Source organism: Falco biarmicus, chromosome 15 (genome assembly GCF_023638135.1).
Source record: "Falco biarmicus isolate bFalBia1 chromosome 15, bFalBia1.pri, whole genome shotgun sequence".
NCBI lineage: Eukaryota > Metazoa > Chordata > Aves > Falconiformes > Falconidae > Falco > Falco biarmicus.
The window spans coordinates 5,333,442-5,353,847 of NC_079302.1; the positions used below are offsets into that span (position 1 = coordinate 5,333,442).

The 20,406-nt window shown below is 38.4% G+C and overlaps 1 protein-coding gene across 2 annotated transcripts in view; it reads right to left on the bottom strand.

Moving 5' to 3' along the window:
* Positions 1–20,406, bottom strand: part of CDH13 (cadherin 13) — a 509,494-nt gene that overhangs the window by 78,275 nt on the left and 410,813 nt on the right. For both annotated transcript variants that reach the window (XM_056360499.1, XM_056360498.1), the window contains exon 8: positions 16,967–17,107. In XM_056360499.1, coding sequence (XP_056216474.1) covers positions 16,967–17,107 — 141 coding nt within the window. The remainder of the gene's footprint in view (positions 1–16,966; positions 17,108–20,406) is intronic.

Sequence of the window (20,406 nt, forward strand, 5' to 3'; positions counted from 1 at the left end):
TAAGCCCATGTGTACATCTGCCCACGGCACAAGGTCTGACGCAGCTGTCAGACTCCCTTACCTCAAGAGAAACCTCAAATAGGAACTCCAGGATCACTGCAGGTCCGAAGTTAGGTGTGTTAGCAGAGGGATGTGGAAAGGATCACAGTGTGCCTAAATGGGACACAAAGCTCCCTATCCAGTGCTTACAGACTCTCACTTGTGTATGAAATATCCTCAGCCTGTTTATAACAAAACCCAAAACAAAGAAAACACTCAAATGATATAATCAAATTCTCCCTATTAAACACAAAACCACATGTATAGAAGAAAACAAACAGCAGCAAAATCCCATCACATCAAAATGCTTAAAATATGCATATTCTTTTCCTCCTGTGGTGAGGATGAAAGAAGAGGAAACCACATATAGCAGATGTTAGTTTTGTCACTTACTCTGCTACTGGAAAAGAATTGTGGACAATAAAGGCAATTTGATGTTGCAAAACCAGCAAAACTGTGTTGGGATGTGTAGGAAGTTGCACCGTGTGCAAGACAGAAACAGGAATTCTTCCATCTGCTCAGCGCTGGGGAGCCCCAGCTGTATTACAGCACCCGACTCCTGCCCGCAGTGTGGAAGGCAAAGAGCAATTGGAGAGGCAGATGTCTAAAGCTCACGGTCTCGAACAAATCTGCATAGCAAATGCACACAGGGCTGCTGTAGATGAAAGGACTGTCTGTATGTCACCTTCCTAGTGCACAAGGCCAAGAAGTGATGGGCTTCGGTGCAGGCAAGGAACGTTCTCATCAGAGGTGAGGCAAAGGTTGATACTAGCAGGGTAGCTGCAGCACTGCAGTAGGTTGCTGGGAGATCACAGATACTGTATCTTCAAAGCTCTTAAAGGAAAAATAAGCAAATACTGGCACTTATAAGAGGGAGGCACTTGAGGATATCCTGAGAACCCTCTCCCTGCAGATTTCTTTAGGGGAACTAAACACTTCTGCATAGTTTTCTAACATTTTTAAGGTCCATGGCGCTCATTAATTTCCATGAAGCTCACTGGATTGCCTATTTTTTTTTTCTGTGCCAAAAATCAAGTGATAGCAAGGAGTTCCCCAACTGAGGTTTTAGTCTTCAACTCCCCATCATACAAGACTCTTCATTACACTGGATTTGGTGCTGACAGCTAGAGATACAGGGTGTTACTGCAAAATCACGTTTGCTCTCCCTACTGCAGATAAAAGATGAAAACGATGCCTCTGGCATTTGCTTTCCTAGCTGGTCATATTCTCTTTTGGCAACAAAACGTAAGGAAAGGAGAGAGGAAAATAATTATGATCTCAGCTTTGGGAAGGATTGAAAGGGAACAAAGAACAGCAGAGCTAGATACCCAAATTTAATTGTTTTGAGACTGTCTGCAACGTGGCCACTATAAAAAAACAAAACCTGCTCCAGTTACAACTCCTCCACTCTTACTAGTGAATAACAACTCTTGCCCAGCTGTCTCACAGGGACAAACTCCTCCTGCCACTGCAGACAAAGTTTCTGAAGAAAATCATGCTTTTTTACAAATCTCAACCATTACTTCATAATTTTCCTGAATTGTCTGGCAAAGAGGTATTTAAAGGCCTACCTTTAAATTCCGGAACAGTTATGAAATGAAGAAAGCAGATTGATTCACATTCTGTTACACTACTTGCTCTGCCAAAGTGATTTTTATCAGAGAAGAAAAATCCCCCCAAAAACCACAATCGGAGCCTGAGAATTCTGTTGTCAACTTCAAACCACTGAAAATTTTTACAGTCTGCTTACAATATAAACCCTTAGAAATAAGGCTTACAGAAGGAATGCTGCCAGAACCCCTAGGGCATATTATCCACTCATTCCTAAGATGGAATTAATGCAAAATATCACCCTTACATTGCCCACAAACCTTGCCAAAAAATAAGAATGGTAATAGGCTGACATCACACTGTCTGGGATTTTTATACTCATTTTTTTCCATGGCAACATGTCTGTTTCATGCATCTTTAAGCCTCCATAATTTTATTCCATCTAATGCCTGCATTGTCTTGTTTTGTTTGTTTATCAGTTCCAGGGAGCACCTGCCACGCTCCTTGGTTGCCACAAGACAAATAAAAGACATCTTCATGAGTGGTTGGGGCCAGGTGGTGTGTTCCTTAGCTGCAGATTTCACTATAATTACACCCAACCTTCTCACCTCTCCCACTTTCCAGTCATTATTTGTCCCTTTCTTGGTTTTTCCCAACTTGTTGCTAAGAAATTGCATAGCCTCCACCAACATCATAAATGCCAAGCAAAAAGATTAAACGCAGCTGTGTGCCACCTCATTCTGTCAGACAGAACAGATAGTGTCCTCAGAGTCAGAGTCCACCTGCCAATCTTCAGTGTAGATGGCAAGGGAGTTTTCCAATCGGATCCTGGGTGTTCCAGTGCCTAGGTTTTGCTGAATAGCCTTGAAGAGATGGGATTTAAATTGCATTGAGGGTATTAGTCTAAAGTGAATGAAGTGGAGAGTATACTTCTCGTTTATATCCCCAGAGTGATAAATGTGAGAGTGTAATATTTTTTTTTTTCTAAGACAACGAAAATGGGAAACCAACATGGATTTCAGACACATGAGAAATAGCTTATGAATTTAGATGATAGTTCAGCAGAAATAAATTGTACATCTGTTCATTCATTTTAATAAAGCAGGGAAATGACACACTGCTGGAGCCCTTTGAGAATGCTGGTATTTTGAAATTATGATCCTATAATAGTAACATTAACATTTGTAATGCTGCCCATACTTTATGAATTTAAGAAAAATAAATTTGTGGAATAAGTGAGCTTCAACCTATAGTCTGGACTCTGGGCATTTAAAAGTGAATAAGGTGCTTCCTGAATACTTACACATTAGTCCAGGAAAGACATTACAATAACTTCACTATGTAAAACAGGTAACCCTCTGTGTAAGTGTTGACAAACCATGCTTATTATTTCCGATTAAATAATTCAGATGTGCAACTTGTAGCTGAATGCATTTATTTCTGCTGACTAGTACTTAGTGTTTGCATTTATAGGCAGCTACAGTCTAGTACTTCCCCTTGAAAGTTTTCTTGTGAAGACACTAACTAGATGCTTTTCTTGGCTGTGTGTATGCATGGAAACACATAAAGACTTTCTGCCAAATCCAGGCATCTCCCATAACACAAAAATGAGAAACAGAAAAAGTTATGAGCTGAATACAATTGCTTCACTGCTTCTATTTTACCATTACTTACAAAGAGGATATAAAAATTTAAGAAGTAAACAAGTGAGACTGCAGGGAGTGTCATATTTTAAAAGCTTATGTTTTGATTTTTCCAAACTGATCACCATGGGAAATAATAACTTAAGAGTTCAATAGTAGCTGTCATGTTTCCTTTAAAAGCACAATTAGTAAGATCATTAAAATTCCCTTTTAATCGATTGCATTAAAACAATTGCTACTAGAGTAAAGAGAATGTAAAGCTGATTAGTTGCTCCCATATTGCCTCATTGATCAACTGAGATAATCCTCATTCAAGAAAAGGGTAAACAGGCAACCCCGACATCTAGAAAAGTGGTGAAGCTCAGCTGAAATCAGCTGTCAGAATCTGAGACCTCTTTTTGTAATCCACCCTATACTGCTTCCTATTTACATGCCAGATAAGCCAAGAGTGCATGCTTAAAAATTTAATCTTCCTAAAGCAAAGACTTCACAGAGGCTATGCTGGAACTCAGTATTGCTAAAAGAGGGACCTTAATGCAAACATCTATATCTATATCTACCAGCATGTGAGTGCGTTCGTGTGCTCTGTATTGCTCACTCCAGTTCCAGCAGGTGGTCCAAACCCAATCTCAACAGGCAGCCTAGGTAAACAAGACTTACTGTAATTTGGTTTTCTCATGAATACAGAAGAACTGAAAAAAGGAAATACCTCTGGGACAGAGAGGACCCCTAGGCGAACACTTACCGTTGACAGAAACTGTACAGATTTATTGATTAGAACTGCATTTTAATCATATGGCTGGAGGAAAGAAAACAGTTCCTGGAGACTGCCAGTCAGCCCCAGCATGGGGCACGATAAAACTGGTTCTGTTGTTAATATCAGGCAGTGGCTACGTCGGAGTAAAAGGACATTAGAGAGTTCAACATCTGCAGGCAAAGTTGAATTTATTTACTCATGGCTTCAATTATTATTTAAGACGGAAAACTTGAAAAGGTCAGAGCTGCTAACTTAGAAAGCATGTCCTTCATTTGCCTTCAAACATACACTTTTTTTCTTAGCTTAGTTCAACAGTGAATCAATTAATCAGGTACAGTGTTCTCTGTTTTCAAATGCTAGTTGTGTTATTTTCAAGTAGACAAGTAAACCCAAACTAAATTTCATTTTTGTTTAAATCCATATGAGAAAATGCAATTTTAGGACAATAAAACATCTGGTCCTCAGTTTAGGTAGGGAAGCATCTGTAGGCCTATGTTTCTATGTATATAGATCTGCATATGTATAAAATCCAGATTTACATTAATAGTCTAATCCTGCATTCACGTCTCCATGGAACAGCCTGGATGGGAGCCATAGCTTGGATACAGGCAGCTAAGGATATCAATACTATAGGTAAATCTTTTTCCATGATATTATTTCAGCAAAAGTCAACTCTTGGTTTAGATTTAAGCTTATTTAGCAGGATTGATTTTTCTTGCGTATCTTTTGAAAGTTTCTCACATAACTCCTCAGATTTTTAAAACTTTTTTTGAACTAAAAGATTGCTTTCAACCCTGTAAAACTTGTTGAGGACAGCAGTACTCTCCTTACCATCAGTCTTCTAAATGAAGAAAAATCATTGATCTAAGAACATCTGACAGTGCTATATAACGTATGGGCACTGCTGGCCTCAGTGACTGAAGGCGGTCAAAACAAATGAGCTGAGGAGGAGGAAATAAAGCATAAAAGAAAAAAATGAGATGATGTGTGGAAGCAGACAGTGATGGGACTCGATTTATAGAAGGCAGACAAGGAGTGTACATGAACTTTTGTGAGCCATAAGCAAACAGTCAGTTTAAGCCATGGAAACGGAAAGGTGGTTCCCAAGGGAAGCAGAAACTGAGGGGAAGAAGAGTTCACTGGGGGAAAGCATCAAAGAATGGAAAAAGGAAGATCTTCCAGAAACAATACTAAAGGAACAAAATCATGGGGACAGAAAGAGGATCATAAGGTGACAAAGGTCAGAAACACAGCTTTTTATGAAATACTTGAAGAGTTTTCTATATAAAAAGACAGTGGGGAAAGCGATGAAAATAAAAACAGAGAGAAAGGGGACATCACGCTCAGCAAAAAGAAGTCAATGGATACATCACTGAAATTAGTTTTGGTAGATCTGACACAGGAACTGGAAACAGGAGCAGAGAGATATTTAAGGGATGCTACGTATTCAGGCTCTGGGAGTCAAATGACAGACTCAAGGAGTTTAAAGAGGAAGGAAACATTAATTAATTATTAAAGTTCAGAGAAAGCTCTTACAGGCTGCTGACTCAATAATAGGCTTGAAAGGGAGGAAACCCCCCTAAAAAAATGAGTTTTCTGTTTGACTGGTTGGTTTAGGGTGTTTTGTTTTGCTTTTAAAAAAGAGAATGATGAAGCAGGCAGAAGGGATTTTGAAGTATGATGCAAAAAGACAATGATGAATTTCAGCACTAGGCAAATTAAATATCAAGAGGACTAGACAAGTAAGTAGCTATAAGAAATCTTCCACAATATGCAGAGACATGAAAAAAACATCTCTATAAAGTTGCATCAAGCTAAGTAGAAGAGGAGAACAGGAGTTACAGCGCAAACTCAGAAGGACCAGCCATAATCAATAGTGTTGGAGGGAAACACAGGGTCAGGCAAGCAACTGGGATTCAGGGATTTTTCATAATGGGGTCAACGTCGAGAACAGGAAAGTGAGGATAACATCAATACTCTGTGTAGTGTGGGTATTATACTTTTTCTTGTGACATATGGATGGGGAACACAGGGGAAAACATTTGTAAAAACAAATAAATATTAAGTGACTGTTAGACAGCCGGCTAGAGAAAGGGCTACCCTTTAAGCAAATAAGCATCTGGGACTCTAAGGCAAACAAGTCCTGGAAATAAGCCAAAGTAGAAAGCACAAGGATATGAATAAATTACACTTTTGGACCATTTTCCTCAACAGAGACTATAACTGCAGAGAGTTCTGTCTGAATCCCCTAATCTGCTTTTTCCTTAAATGTATCAACACCGTTTTCATTCCAGTAAGTTCAAGAGATGATCAGCCCTATAGAATTTTATTACTTTCCAAATGAGTCTCTTTCATAGGCACTTACTAACAATTTTACTTAAATAAATGTACAGCTCCTTTTAGCATGGTGATTTTTATCGGTTCGCTATTTTAGTGTTTCAGAGCAGAAGGAAAAAAGATATTTTGTCTAAATAATCCTGACATTTTGATTCGTGTGCACAGATGGTTAGCAAATTTTGTAGTAGCCAAATCAGTTTTAGTGTTGCTGACGAAAAATCTTAAAATCTCACTTGTCAGTGAGGGAATTGATAAACTGATCACAAAACTCATTCCACTCTAGTGGAATGACCTGAGCAGTCATATAACTATTATTTTTGTATGAATATACTTCAGCTTTATAAATCCCTGCTGCTCATATAAACTGCAACTATGATACCAGCTCACACATATTGTGTAATTGCTATTAAATAGGGTTTTGTCTGGCGCAAATTGAATATGTTAAGATCTATAGTGTTTTATCTTGTTTAATCCGACTTTTAAAATAGAACTCCTACAGATGCTAGAGGCGTATTAACAGTGTGGGTTTTTTAACTCATGGGATTAGAGTGATATTTTCCTACACATCTAACAATTCCTGTATTTATTACTCCTCAAATCAGCTGTGCTGTCAGAAAAGGAGATTTAGAATTCTTCGTATTTCTGTTAAGATTCCACATTCCACATGCAAGGAACTGTAACTGTTTATGTACATAATATAAAAGTCCCTTCAAGGCACAGAAAATGTTTACTGGCTGTACCACAAGGGTAATCCCTGGTCATCTCCTCCCCACTACCTGCCCACCAATGTACATACTGTCTAGGCTGAATCAGATGATGATTTAGGAGCCACCCTGCAATGAGTACCATTGTGTGGAAACCACAGCGTTTCCACACTGAACTTGGGATTTCAGTCAACTGGATGTCACAGCCAAATGAGGTCTCCCAATACAGAACCCAAAAGTTAATTTGAGAAAAAGAGATTGATGCATTCTTTCACCTTGATCTGAAAATAATTGTGTTAAGTTTCTTTGAAGTCTGGGTGTCACCTGCCTGCACTTGATGTTGAAGATGGAACTCCTTGGGCAGTTAGTGAGGTACAGCACCACTCTTGGAGAGGAGTGAAATTAAAGGAAATTTCCATAGAGTGCTCAAGCAGCACATTCAGAGGAGAAAAAAAAATAATATTAATTGCGCGGGCAAAAGACTCCAATTTTTAAATTTATATTAAAATTGAAATCTCTAGAAAGCAGTTCTAATTTGATTTGAAAGCAACTGCAAAATTCCAGCTGGAGAGAAAGTTTAATTGGAAAAGCACATAGCCATTCCTAGCAATGACTGCTAGTAATTATGTTTATACAGCTTTCCTGAATAAGTGGCCCAAGACTAGGTCTGGAGACATTACATTATCTTTGTTTAGCTTGTGCTTCTCTCAAGAGCCTTTGCTTGAGCCTTCCCTTCCTCTTTAATTTCTACTATCCAGTTACTTACCCAAACGTATTTGTGCTAGATGTAGTCATACTCTTACTGCTACTGTTTGCTTTGTAATTCAGACCTTAATATCTATCGTAAAGTTCACACTTCATAGACCACATTGAGGAAGCATATTAACCTTCACTTCTTGTAGAAGAGAGCAATAAATTGTGGGTTTATGGCTTTTTTGTTGCTTGCAGTGTTTGGATATTTGCTGTTCACAGAAGCAGATGGAAGAAGTCTTCAGAGGATAGTCAGCATTGGAATGGTTTTGTGGTGAGAATTTACCAGCTGTAGAGAGAATTGCTGTTATTACCACTGACCTTCCAAGCATAACCAAAGGGTTACAAAAGGCAAGGACTCACGCAGAAGTTTGCATCAGGACTCCTCAGATCAGCTGATCATAACAAATCAAGGAAACTAAATAAATGTCAGGAAAGGAACACTGAAAATAAGAAAAAAGAAAAGGACTGGCAAAAATACAAATTTACTATGTAAGCTGACTTGGAGAGCAAGAACGCTGGGAAAAAAATTGGATCTGGAGCAGCAGTGAAGCGCTTTTGCGTTCCTCCCCAATTTCACACTGTTTGAATGATCATTTCTATTCATAGAACCTTTCCTGTACTTACACAAGTGTTTCTCAGCTGCTTTCAGATTATGAAGCAGGCACTCTGTTGTTTTATGTACCACTGAAATGTGTTTATCTGGAGATTAAATAGACAACTTCATGTATTTCATGACCTTGGTGGAGAGAAACAAAGCAATGAACTCACCCCTCACAAGGAAAGATAAATGTAGAAGTCTGCTGCCTACTGCTATGCAGTGTATCCAGCTCTAATTATGTGATAAGTGGATGGACTCGGTGTTAAACATATTTTGCAAAAGTTCTTGAACAAAGTGCTTACACTGGTTATGCAGATAGCTTGCTGAAAGCCACATGAATACAAATTATTATGCACGCAGTATGAATCTGGATGAGTACAGGAAACACTGGTCTTCCAAACCCTGGTTTTTGCTGAACAGTCCTCTATTACAGTCAACGCACAGAATAAGAGTATTTATTTTTCTTTCTCTCTCTAAAATTATTCCATTCCCACTTGTGATGCTACAGCAGAGTATTTGTTTTAAGGTCATTGGTAATTCAATCCTGAGTGGTGCTGAGCATTTCTCATCACATGTGAAACCTCAAACCAGCTAATTCTAATAAGAACTGACACACACTATTGAAGAAGAAGAAAAAAAAATAACAAAACAGTAATTTCATTATCCAGATAGCCAGATTGTTTAAATAAGCCTCCCAGATGTCCTGAGTTTGGTACCACCACAACACAACTCAGAAATGTTAACAACTATTCTTGATCACAGGCATTTTTCCAAGTTATTTGAAAGTGGTTAGGTTTAAAAGATGGAAATTTGTGAACCTAACTGCACTGAGAGTGAAAGCCATCTATGCCCTTAAACCAGCTTTTTAAACTCCAGTGGGGATTAGAAGTCTTAACGTCTATTTTTAAAGTCCAATAAGATCTTCTTTTTTTAACTGTGACATCCAAAATGAATTGGGGGGGGGGGGGGGGGGGGGGAGGAAGTGGTTTACATACCTATGGGTTTTAGATACTCAAGATTTCTAAAATGCTGATGTGATTTTGAAAACGTGTTCTGCAGCTCATGACAACTAAGAAAACTCTGAATGCCTTTGACTTTAACACAACTGAGAGTAGTGACCGATTATTAACCACGAAGAAATGGTGCAGTTAATAGAGCTTTACTGAAAATGTCAAATATTGTGTTATTTTGCAGTGAGAAGAGAATGCCCACAGTTCTTCATTTAGAAAATAAAATATTTATAACTATTTAGGTGCTTGTTTCCTTTGACATGGATTTAATGAATAGCTTTTCATCTGACTAATAGATACTCTGTAAACTTAATTAATAGGTACTTTGCAATGGACTCTAGTAGAAACAGACATATATCTACATCTTTGGCTCGGCTTAAACATGACAGAACACAAGTCAGCTATGGGACAACTTGATCTCTTCTTTCACCAAAACTGCTAGGTTAATCTTCGTGGGGAAAAAAAAGTATCACACATTTAACACAAGAGTTATTTCAGAAATAGACAAGATATCCTGAGTTGCAAAGTTGTCTTCATGCATGCTCCTGATTATAAAAGAATAAAAAGAAATACTAGTGGCATAATCTGTCCTCCACATCTATGAGGATAACAGAAGACATAATGATTTTAATTTCTAGCATAGGAAATTCAGATCAGGCTATACAGAAATTTTCATTGCTAAGATTTGTGCAGGAACAGACTGAGGAGCCTTTTGATTTTTAATCTCTGGATGTTTTAAGAACAGGTGAGACAGATGTCTTACAAGGATGACATAGGATTAGCAATCCTGCCTTGAACCTGTTTCCTCTATTTTCCATAACCAAAGAAATTACTTTTGAATTCTGCCTTTAACATGTGAAAAATATACCAGGTAATGCCTTTCATTTGTTTTCAAGGAGGTTTTTGGGCACCTGGAACTTCAGATATGTCAAGTGTGTTAGTGAACTGCTACAAGAGTATGAAGTGGAAATAAAGCTGAGTGAAAAGGTCAGTGCAAATATTTATCTAGTGTAGGGGGTTTCTGAAGGTTAAGATGTGCTTCAGGAGACTTGCTAGCTGTATTTACAGCTCTAGAAAAAAACAAGGATAGCCAAAGAGCTCATTTCCGATGAACTCTAGCCATCACAAATCTGATCTGTATGCCAAAGTTTACTAATAGCCGTAGAGGCTTTGTCCTGCTCTGTTGAGTTTCTGTATGACTTCTGCTTTCCCTGCATGTAAATTGTCTCAAAGTCCAAAAATGGGAGCCAAATGGAAATTCCAATATGCATTTTGTTCATGTGGTTTTGCTAAAATGATTTTATCCATTCCACAAAATTATTTCTCGTGACAAAGCAGTACTGGAGATGGTTTGCTCCAATTTGAACAGGCTGCTAGAATTTAAGTCTGGTTCCCCTAACGTTTAGGTCATAGTACAGCTCTATTTCTTAACTATTAGCCTGGCAATGGCTTCTTCTCATCCGGTCAGATCTGCTTGTTGCTGCTCAAGTACCTCAGCTCGGTCTGGCCTCGTAACATCCAGCCGGAGGGAATGGTAGATGAAAGGGGAGAAGCCAACTGAGCTGGTTGTAACCACCTTGCTGAGCCACACCAGCAGCTCCTGCTGGTATTTTGCCTCTGTTTAGTCTGGTTTACACAGCGGCTTGCCCCCAGCAGGACAGTGGAAGAGGGCTGGTACCCTGGCCGTGCTCCTGAACTGGGTGGTAGCTAAAGGACAGACTCTTTTGCTCAGTTTTGCACACAACTGTGGTCCTCACTGGTGATTTCTCCAAATTAGATGTAAAGGTCTAGAGGAGGGAGCTGCAGGGGAATCACCTACTGTTAACAGAATTGTTAGTTTTCAAAAGTAAGGTCCAGCTCACTGGAAAGACCCACAGAGATAGGAATATGTTTAAGTAGGAGTCCCAAAGCGCAACATTTCCCCTCTAAGACAAGATACAAAAGACCAGGTTTGACTTTCAGATGACAGAAGAAGGGGAGGCGAGATTTGTTGTTGTTTTTAAGTGTGCAAACTAAATGGACAGATCTGGCCTGTGATGCTAAGGTATATCTAGCATGGAAAATAACAATATCATGTCTAAGAGAGAAGTTTTTGTGAAAGACATATGAAAGAGAGAGCCAGGAGCAACCTTAAAAGTGCTTTTAGCTCAGTATTTGGTCTTCAATATGATTTAGCCAATACCAAGAATCAAGACAGGGACTCACAAAGCTACAAGTGAGTTTCTCAGCAGCCTGAGCTGAAAAATAAATCTCTCCAGATGGTGCTCTGGAAGTCTCATATCCTCTTTGAACCAGAGCAGACGGAGATACATATTGTACTCCAGGGGCTGTTTTACCCCAGTGGGTAGCACAACTGAATCAGAAGACAGTGCTGGAAGTCATCGTAAATCATGGTGACAAGCAACCTATTCACTTACAGGTCTCTATAGGAATTGATGAAACATTTATTAAAGCACACATTAGTCATTTATTACTCTTTTATAAACCGTTTATCAGTAGGCATTCAAAATGTGAGCAGACCATAATTTTCACTTAAGACTCACAGCACTAGTACGCCTCAGATTTCACTGTGGTGATATTTTGTCAAATTACACAGATTTTATTCTGTTCAAAGGAGGCAAGCTACTTTATTTAACTGAAAAAGAGATTTCTAAGAACACATATTCAAAGCCTCTAAACTAGGAAAAATCTTTTTCCAAATCTTACTGTCCCTGATGTGACAGAATTCTATTTTACATTGCTTTGTCCCAGAAATGGGTGAAAGTGAAGGTGAGGATGAAAGTGGCAGAAAGAGGAATTGTCTCAAGAATGAGACTATTCCCTGTCTAGGTGAAGTCTCTCTTTCTTATGTGCAGGTGAGAGCACTCTGACAAGTCCCACTACTTTTCAATATACAGCTAGGGACATGCTGCTGTCCCAGCTCTGCGGTGAAGGACAGATGTGAGAACTAGGTGGAGTATAGCAAAATCATCCCCTTCAGCCACATGACTTCATTCTTCTCTCAAATGCCTGACAGCATTTACAAAGGAAAAAACATATCATATATTAAGGAAAAAGAATATATTACTGAAGAGCAGCAGTGGAAGCTTCTTTCCTAGGAACAGATACCTTAAAAAAATCAGGCCAGAAGCAGGAGGCCAATATACTCAGTAGAATCCCATTTTTGAGCATATACTCTGCTTTCAGGAATGGTATAAGATCAGAAGTAGGATTTGTTGAACTACTTTTTTTAGAGGAGGAAGAATAGACAGGAAGGGGTCAAACCCATACTTTTGTCATGCTGAAACAACGTGGGTTTTTTTTCCACTGAGTCTTAGGGAAGATCTGGGCAGAACCATGCCTACAGGGAAAGATACAAGGGAAGTATTTGCCAGCTTGTGGCTTCCAGCAGATGCTACATCGCTAATTTTTCATCACACTTCAACCACAGTGATATTAACTATAGACTAAAATCACTGTTTTGTCGGCATACAACACTGCAGTGGTCTGTCATCTGTTGTTAAAGTGACACAAGAAAATAATTCTCATTTTTCTGAATGTGCTAGGTATAAAACCAGTACTCAGCACCATTAATGTTCACTCAGTCTAGCTCGTTCCCACACAGTACACAAACCAGGTATCAGATTTTCCAGAATGATCAATTCCTGCTCCTTGCTTTGCTTCATTTCTTACTTTCACATAAGTAATCCCTTGCTACTGAACAAAAGTTGAGCCTAAGGCCTTAACTTGCTAGAAAGGAAATGCCAAATTGGTTTTTGTGATACCAAATACATGCTGTATTCAGTAATAATTCACAAATTTAATTTAAAAACTCTTTCATATTATAGAAATAGGGTTGTAAATTTGAAAAAGAGGCCACTAAATTTACAAGTATCTTAATTTTAATTCTCTATAATTTAAATCTGGCACAGTATCCCAGCCATTGTGACCTTTTAAAAGGTAGACCTTGTTACCTCACCTGGGATTTTTGAAGGAGCTCTTAAAACATTGCTCTTTTAGGCATTAAAGATGAGATTATTTAACCCCCTGAAGGGAACAGGGTATTGTTTGAATGTCTGAATGGACCTTTGCAATGCTCAGAGCCTATTATGAACAGTAAGGATAAGTATGTATGTGAAATACAAGGCAGGTACTTTGGAGGTGTGTAGAGTGATAAGACAGTAACAAAATAATTAACTGGGTTGAATCCCACAAAGGAGTGTCTCATACATTAACCCATCCAAGTACCTGACACATACTTGTAACCTCAAGGGCTTAAACTATTCCTCCAAAGTTAATGGAAGTGCCGCGTTGGATCACAGCCAGGTTGCTCAGCTGCTTCTGTGATCATGCCCTGACATACGAACAACGAATTTGTCCCTAAGCATGAAGGGCACTGCATCAGCAGGAACCGCATCAGAATGGCACGGGCGTGGAAAAAACAGGAGATGGAAAAACAGATCACCAGATGAGTACCCTCTCCTCCAGCAAGGTCTACATAAAACCAAAACTGAGTGCAGCAACAATGGAGCATTCAGACCTTTCTGAAAACATCAAATAAAACTGTTAATTAACATTTTGAATAGGTGGGTAAGGACCTGACCTCCAAGGAATAAATACAGTAAACAGAAGTACACAGCAGTATAACAGTGCTTAGAAGTAGATCCATAAACTTCTTTCTAGAGCAAAAAGAGGAGGAGATTGGTCAAGTGACAAAAGATAAAACTCATCTTTAATGGACAGAGACTTGCTCACGCATGACTGAGATTGCCTCGCACTGAGGAATCAAAGAAATATCCGTTAAAACATATAAGTCTTCTTGGAAATAGAATTATAGACATTTTTCGTAGCTTTCTCCACAGTTGAAAAAGTAATTAAACTTCTGACTTGGCATTAATATTATTGAAATAATATATATCTTTGTTAAGATATATATAATAATGCATTCTACAAACCCCTATTTAGTGCCCAGTCTGGGGTACCCAGTGTTGCACTCATACAGTGTCCAGACTTTTGAACAAATGCGTCTCTCATAACTTCGTCGACTTTCACTGTGTTAGATCAGAAATTAATTTGGCCCCGGTGTTTACAGATGAAGAGAACGGCAGAGCTATTTTAAGTAGAAATTATACTGACAGAAGAAACATAGGCCACTGAATAAGCATTTGTTTTATAAAAGGGAAAAATGCATTGAGAAAAAGTATCTTTAAAGAGAAGGAAGATAGCTGGGGAAACATGTCAATACCATAAGAACCCGATTCAAAGCAGGCAATCTCAAAGTAAAAGAAGATGCACTCTGAAATCAAACCTTCAGATTTACTGAATGTGAGCTTTCTACTTCAAAAGTTATCTTGTAGACTATGTCTTTTTCTTTCAAGTCTTATTCAAATCAATGGTACTGCAGCAGTTGGTATGCGACTGGTATTTAAATACAGTAACTAAGTATGTTAAGCAGTAAGCCAAACAAAGTGGCATTAGCTCTATTAATAGGCACTCTCCTTCTTACGCTACTTATTTTAAATAGAGCATATGTTCCTAAAGGGGCCTGACACCATACATCTGAAGACTGATTTTTCCTGCCTTATTCACAGAACAAGAATATCCCTTTAGCAAGGCAGAGGGAAGATTTCTGAGGTCATTAACATTTCTAAACAGCAAAAGGTTCAAACCCATGTCACAATATATTAAAAAAGAAAAGAAAAAAAAGAGACGTCTCTATGGGAATATTTGTATGTCATATAAAGTACAAGAAAAATGTATAAGACTAACTTTCTTTGAAAAGTCTGCATAATGCTGTCTCTTCACACCTCCTATTTTATTTCTATACTCCAACCACCAGACTTTTTAATATCACTGACAGAACTGGATTTATAAACATTTCCAAATTTCCACAGAAATAGACACTAACAGTACGTTTAGGGCTAAGTAGACATTAAGTATTTTAACATGTTTGCCCAAATTAGCAAACTATTAAGTCAAACAGGACATATAGTTGTAGAAATATTTCTTCAAAAGAAATCTGTAGAAAGATATATAGAATGATTCATTCAAAAGAAGAAATGTCAAAGTTTGGACATTCGAGTAGGTAGGACTCTGAATGTCATGAATTGCTATCAGTATTAATACAATTACTTCCTATTTCTAAATACACCAAGATGTCCTTGTATGTTGTTATGTTCCAGAGGAATAAAAATTAGCATGTTTTAAATACATTTTAACTACTTATTGTCTGGAAACAGCTTTCAGAGCATTAAAAGCTGATCTAAAAGGTAATTCCAAGGGAATTAACAGTTTGATCGAAGCCACTTAGTTATCATCTATGTACTTGAAAGTTTTGGATCAGGCTCTCCACGGTACTTTTTAGGTTAATAAAATGCTCTGGCCAAAGCATTTTATTGAAGCAATTATAGCTATTGTCACTGAACATTCCTGTTTGCAAAATTTTCATTATTTGTTATTTCTTCTCCCCTCCCCCCCGCCCCTTTTTTTTTCCCCAAACTTTCTCTGTCCTTTTTTTAATCTGGTTATCCACTTTGCATTTATAAAAGAAATAATTATTCAAGTAAAATTACAGTAATTTGTTTCAAAATAATCTATTGTCAAATCACTAAAATTAGGTCAGAAAAAAAATGTAAAAATATACTGTAAGCAGAAAACTGAGACTTCTATAGCAATAAGCTTTCCCTTTCTTTTCCTAAAATTACCTTAAAATCAACATCTGTCATGTTTACTTCTCATCTTTTGGGAATATTCCTTAAAATTTGAAGAACCTCAGGAAACTTTTACAAGAAAATCCAAACCAGCTGTTATTAGGTAAAACTTTTGAACTCTAATTCTCTCCAAATATCAGAAGCAAAAAAAGCCCACAACCCAAAACAAAAACAAACAAACAAAAATCCCCAACAAAACCCAGACTAATAATAAATGTGGGAGAGGGAAGGAAGCAGCACGAGAAGGGAGGAAATTTGGTAGATGCTTTGCCTGGCACCAGAAACTTTGCTGTAGCACTCTTACACCCTCCCACAGGCAGTGAGTATCTTTTGGTTTGGGTTGGGTTTTTTCTAACTTTTCAGCACACTTCCGTGGAAAAAAAAAATCATTCCCTGAAAATTCCACCTTTAGGTTAAATTTAAAGCTTTTAAGAGTAGAGCTTTCATTACAGAACCCTCAACACACTGTCTCACAGGTGACTACTGAAGCCAGGACAAAACATGTTGCTTTCACCCGTGTTCCTGCTTATCAAAAGCCCTCAGCTACAACACAGGCAAGAGGGAATTCTCTATTTCCCCTCATAGGAGCAAAAGAAAGAAAGTCACCGCTAGCAAACTTATTCTACGGGTACTCATCCTGCTAGCCAACCTCTGAATGATATCTCTTGGCATAAATTTTTACCTTGTGGTTGCATTTTGTCATGGAAATAATGCATACGCATTTATTAACGTAGAAGAAAAAAGAAGCTCCAGGAAAGTCTATAACATTGAGCTACAAAGATGTCTTTAAGTATTTTCTTCCATAAAGGAACATTTTTATATTTAGAAAGAAGATAAATACAATTGCATACAACATTTTATAGAACAGAGATGACAAACTCTTACCTCCTTCTGGGTAAATTCTGGTGGATGGTCATTTTTGTCATCAACAAGAATAGTGGCAGTTGCTGTGCCAGTTAGTCCCACATCAAGACCACCCATATCCTTAGCTTCTATAACTAGCTCGTATTTCGGGGTTTCCATAGTCTGAAAAAAATAACAAAAAGGAAAGGTTAAAAAAGCCACCACAACAGATTACATACTACCTTTAATTCACATTAAAACAATCAACTTTTAAACCTTAATTTGGCCTGATAAAACAGCATAGAAACAGATCTGTTATCACAGTGTTTTACCAAAACAGAAGCACAGCTTTCTATGAGCTTCAGCTGCTACACTGGAAACCTTATTAGGAACACAGCGTGAAGGAGTGCAGGTGAATATTGGTAAACAGTACATAATCTATTCTGTTATTTAAGGAGATTAGGAAAGAAATTAAAATATACCTGCTCTTCAAAAGTAAGCTCTCTCTTCAGTGCACCAATATTTAGCAGCTTGCTTCATCAGTGTTATGATGGGTACATAATTAAATACTAATGTCACAATCTACATATAAATTCTCTTTATTTTATTAAATCACATTTATTAGCATTTAGAATAGTAATTTAAGTCTGCTTCACTGTAAGAAACAACAAAGCAGTTTCTAAAGTGGACAACGGCTGCCAGTTATTGCACAAAGCAAACGTGTATCGTAATGTTAATGATTTACATCTAATATATCTGATGCCTATGTCATGGTTACTTATCTGACAGCCCAGCTACTGCAGAACCAGACAGCATAGGTCCACAGCAAAAGCCATCCTTAATTTCCCTCCTCCAAAAGACAGCCCTAATTTAGGCAAAAAAAAATGTGGCCAACGTTCTGCAATGGGAACGTGACAGCATTTCTAATTCACCTCTCTCACATCAGGCACAAAAGCACATCTGTTTGCAAGTTAAGCAACAGGGTAGTAATACATCCCATCCAAGGGATCTATTATCGGCATCAGGACCTGCTCCCATGGAAATCATAATTTTGACATGGATTTCACTGGAGACAAGACTGGGCACCTAATTACAATGAATATTTTCCCTGTTTGTATGACTGCCTTATATGGAACCATCTGCCCAAAGACCATATGTGCCGCATCATCAGTGGAGGACACAGATGGGGAAGTGCTGCGGTCACCTTTAAAACTATATGGTAAGAATATCACATATGCTCAGGAATGATTTTTCAAACTTTCCTTGAAAAATAAGTCTGGATCTCAGGGGCAAAAGGACATAATGGTGCCTGAAACAGTGGCTAGGGCACCACTCTTAGAGGGCTTCTTTAACCTCAGAGCAGCTCTATCAGCCAACTCTGTTTACAAGAACCAAGGCTACACGTTTGACACCATTTATCCTATGTCCTTTAATACTTCTACAGAGAATCAGCAACTGGTGTGAAAATCCATATAGCAACACAGTGATCTCTCTTTACCATCCACACACTGACTTATAAAGCAGAATCAAGGAAGGTGAGGGCCATAGCAGAGAACAGAGAATGGCTTGGGATGGAGAGGGCCATTAAAGACCATCTAGTCCAACCCCCATGCGATGAGCAGGGGCATCTTCAACCAGATCAGGTTGCTCAGAGCCCCGTCCAACCTGACCCTGAACGTTTCCAGGGATGGGGCACCTACCACCACTCTGGGCAGCCTGTACCAGTGTTTCACCACCTTCATCAGAAAAAAAATTCTTCCTTATATCTAGACTGAATCAACCCTATATTAGTTAAAAAAAAATTTAAAATTAAAAACTAAGAAAAAAAACAGTTTAAATTACCCCTCATCCTATTGCAATAGGCTCTGTTAAAAAGCCTGTCCCCACCTTAAGTCCCCTTTAATTACTGAAGGGCTACAAGAAGGCCTCCCTGGAGCTTTCTTTTCTCCAGGCTGAACAAGCCCAACTGTCTCAGCCTTTCATCATAGCAAAGGTGTTCTATCCCACTGACAGTTTCAGTGGACCTCCTCTGGACCTGCTCCAATGCGTTCATGTCTTTCCTGTGCTGGGGACCACAGAGCCAGATGCGGTGCTTCAGGTGGGGCCTCACCGGAGCAGAACAGAGGGGCAGAATCACCTCCCTCAACGTGCTGGCCATGCTTCTTTGCATGCAGCCCAGGATACAGCCGGCCTTCTGGGCTTTGAGGGCACATTGCCAGCTGACATCCAGATTTTCATCCACTAGTACCCCCAAGTCTTTCTCCACAGGGTTGCTCCCAATCCATTCATCCCCCAGCCTGTATCTCACCATTTAAAATTTTAAAAGACTTATTTCTGATCTCTAGCTTAGCAAAGCAACTTCTCAGATCACACAGTTTTCTCTGTAGCTAAGAGATTTGAAAGCGTTCACTAAATAGTGCATTTTGCATTATGCATTTTCCTTGGTACATCACAACAACTTTTTTTGAGCATGTGTGAGAAGGAGATCCCAACACTTAGATTGTGAAGCATTTTTAGGCCATGAGAGAAGGAACCATACCACTTGCTCATCAGATCAGTAATTATGAAGCAATATATTTGCATGTAAAATCAATGAGTTAAACCAGAAGATATATTTAGTTCTAAAAACATATGGACTACTAGAAAATCAGATGCCACTGCCACGTAGGGGATCCTAAAAAATATATTTCCTTAAGTCTTACAACATCATTCCATGAAATTCATCTCAGAAGAAAGAAAACCAAGAACAGGATTTTGATTTATAACATCATATAAATATACACAAAAAAGTATTACATCTCTCCAACACAAATTCAGAGTATAGAGTGGAAAAAAATTATAGTTTTCATATATTTATTTTCTAAAATGCATTCAATGTATTAAAACCTGAATAGAGCTTCCATCCCCTCCTGTAGATGCAAATTTTTCATTACTTTGATTAGAAAATTGTTATTATTGTATGAAAAACTTGCAAAACCATTTATCACTTCATGCCTGTAAGCCTCTTTGTTGAGCAAGAGGCCCATTTTTACTCTCAAACTGGCCTTTTTTCCTTTGAAAGCTGTCCCGTTTTCTATTGAAAGCAAGCCCATTTATGCTAGAAATTGCGCCTACTGCAGCAGAAATTTCTGTGACAGGAGTCCAATGTTTAAGCTCACAACTAAATGTGAAAAACATTGAATTTTGAGTAGTATTTCATATCATTATGAATACTTCACACTTTCCTGTTATGCAGCACTTTCTATGTCTCGTTCTGTCACCAAATATTTGCTTTGTTAGAGAAAGCAGCTCCTACAAGTTCCAAACCTGAGAGCAGAGGCACATTCCCTTCAGATGCTCTTTACAGCAGAGATTGCATGTAAAGGGCTTTTTAACACTTCTCATACTCCTAGCCCAGTTTGGGCACTAGTAGTAACTACTTGGACCTGTGTGGTTTATCACATTAGTGGCAAACCCTGGGACGTGGCAGTGGGTATCTGCGG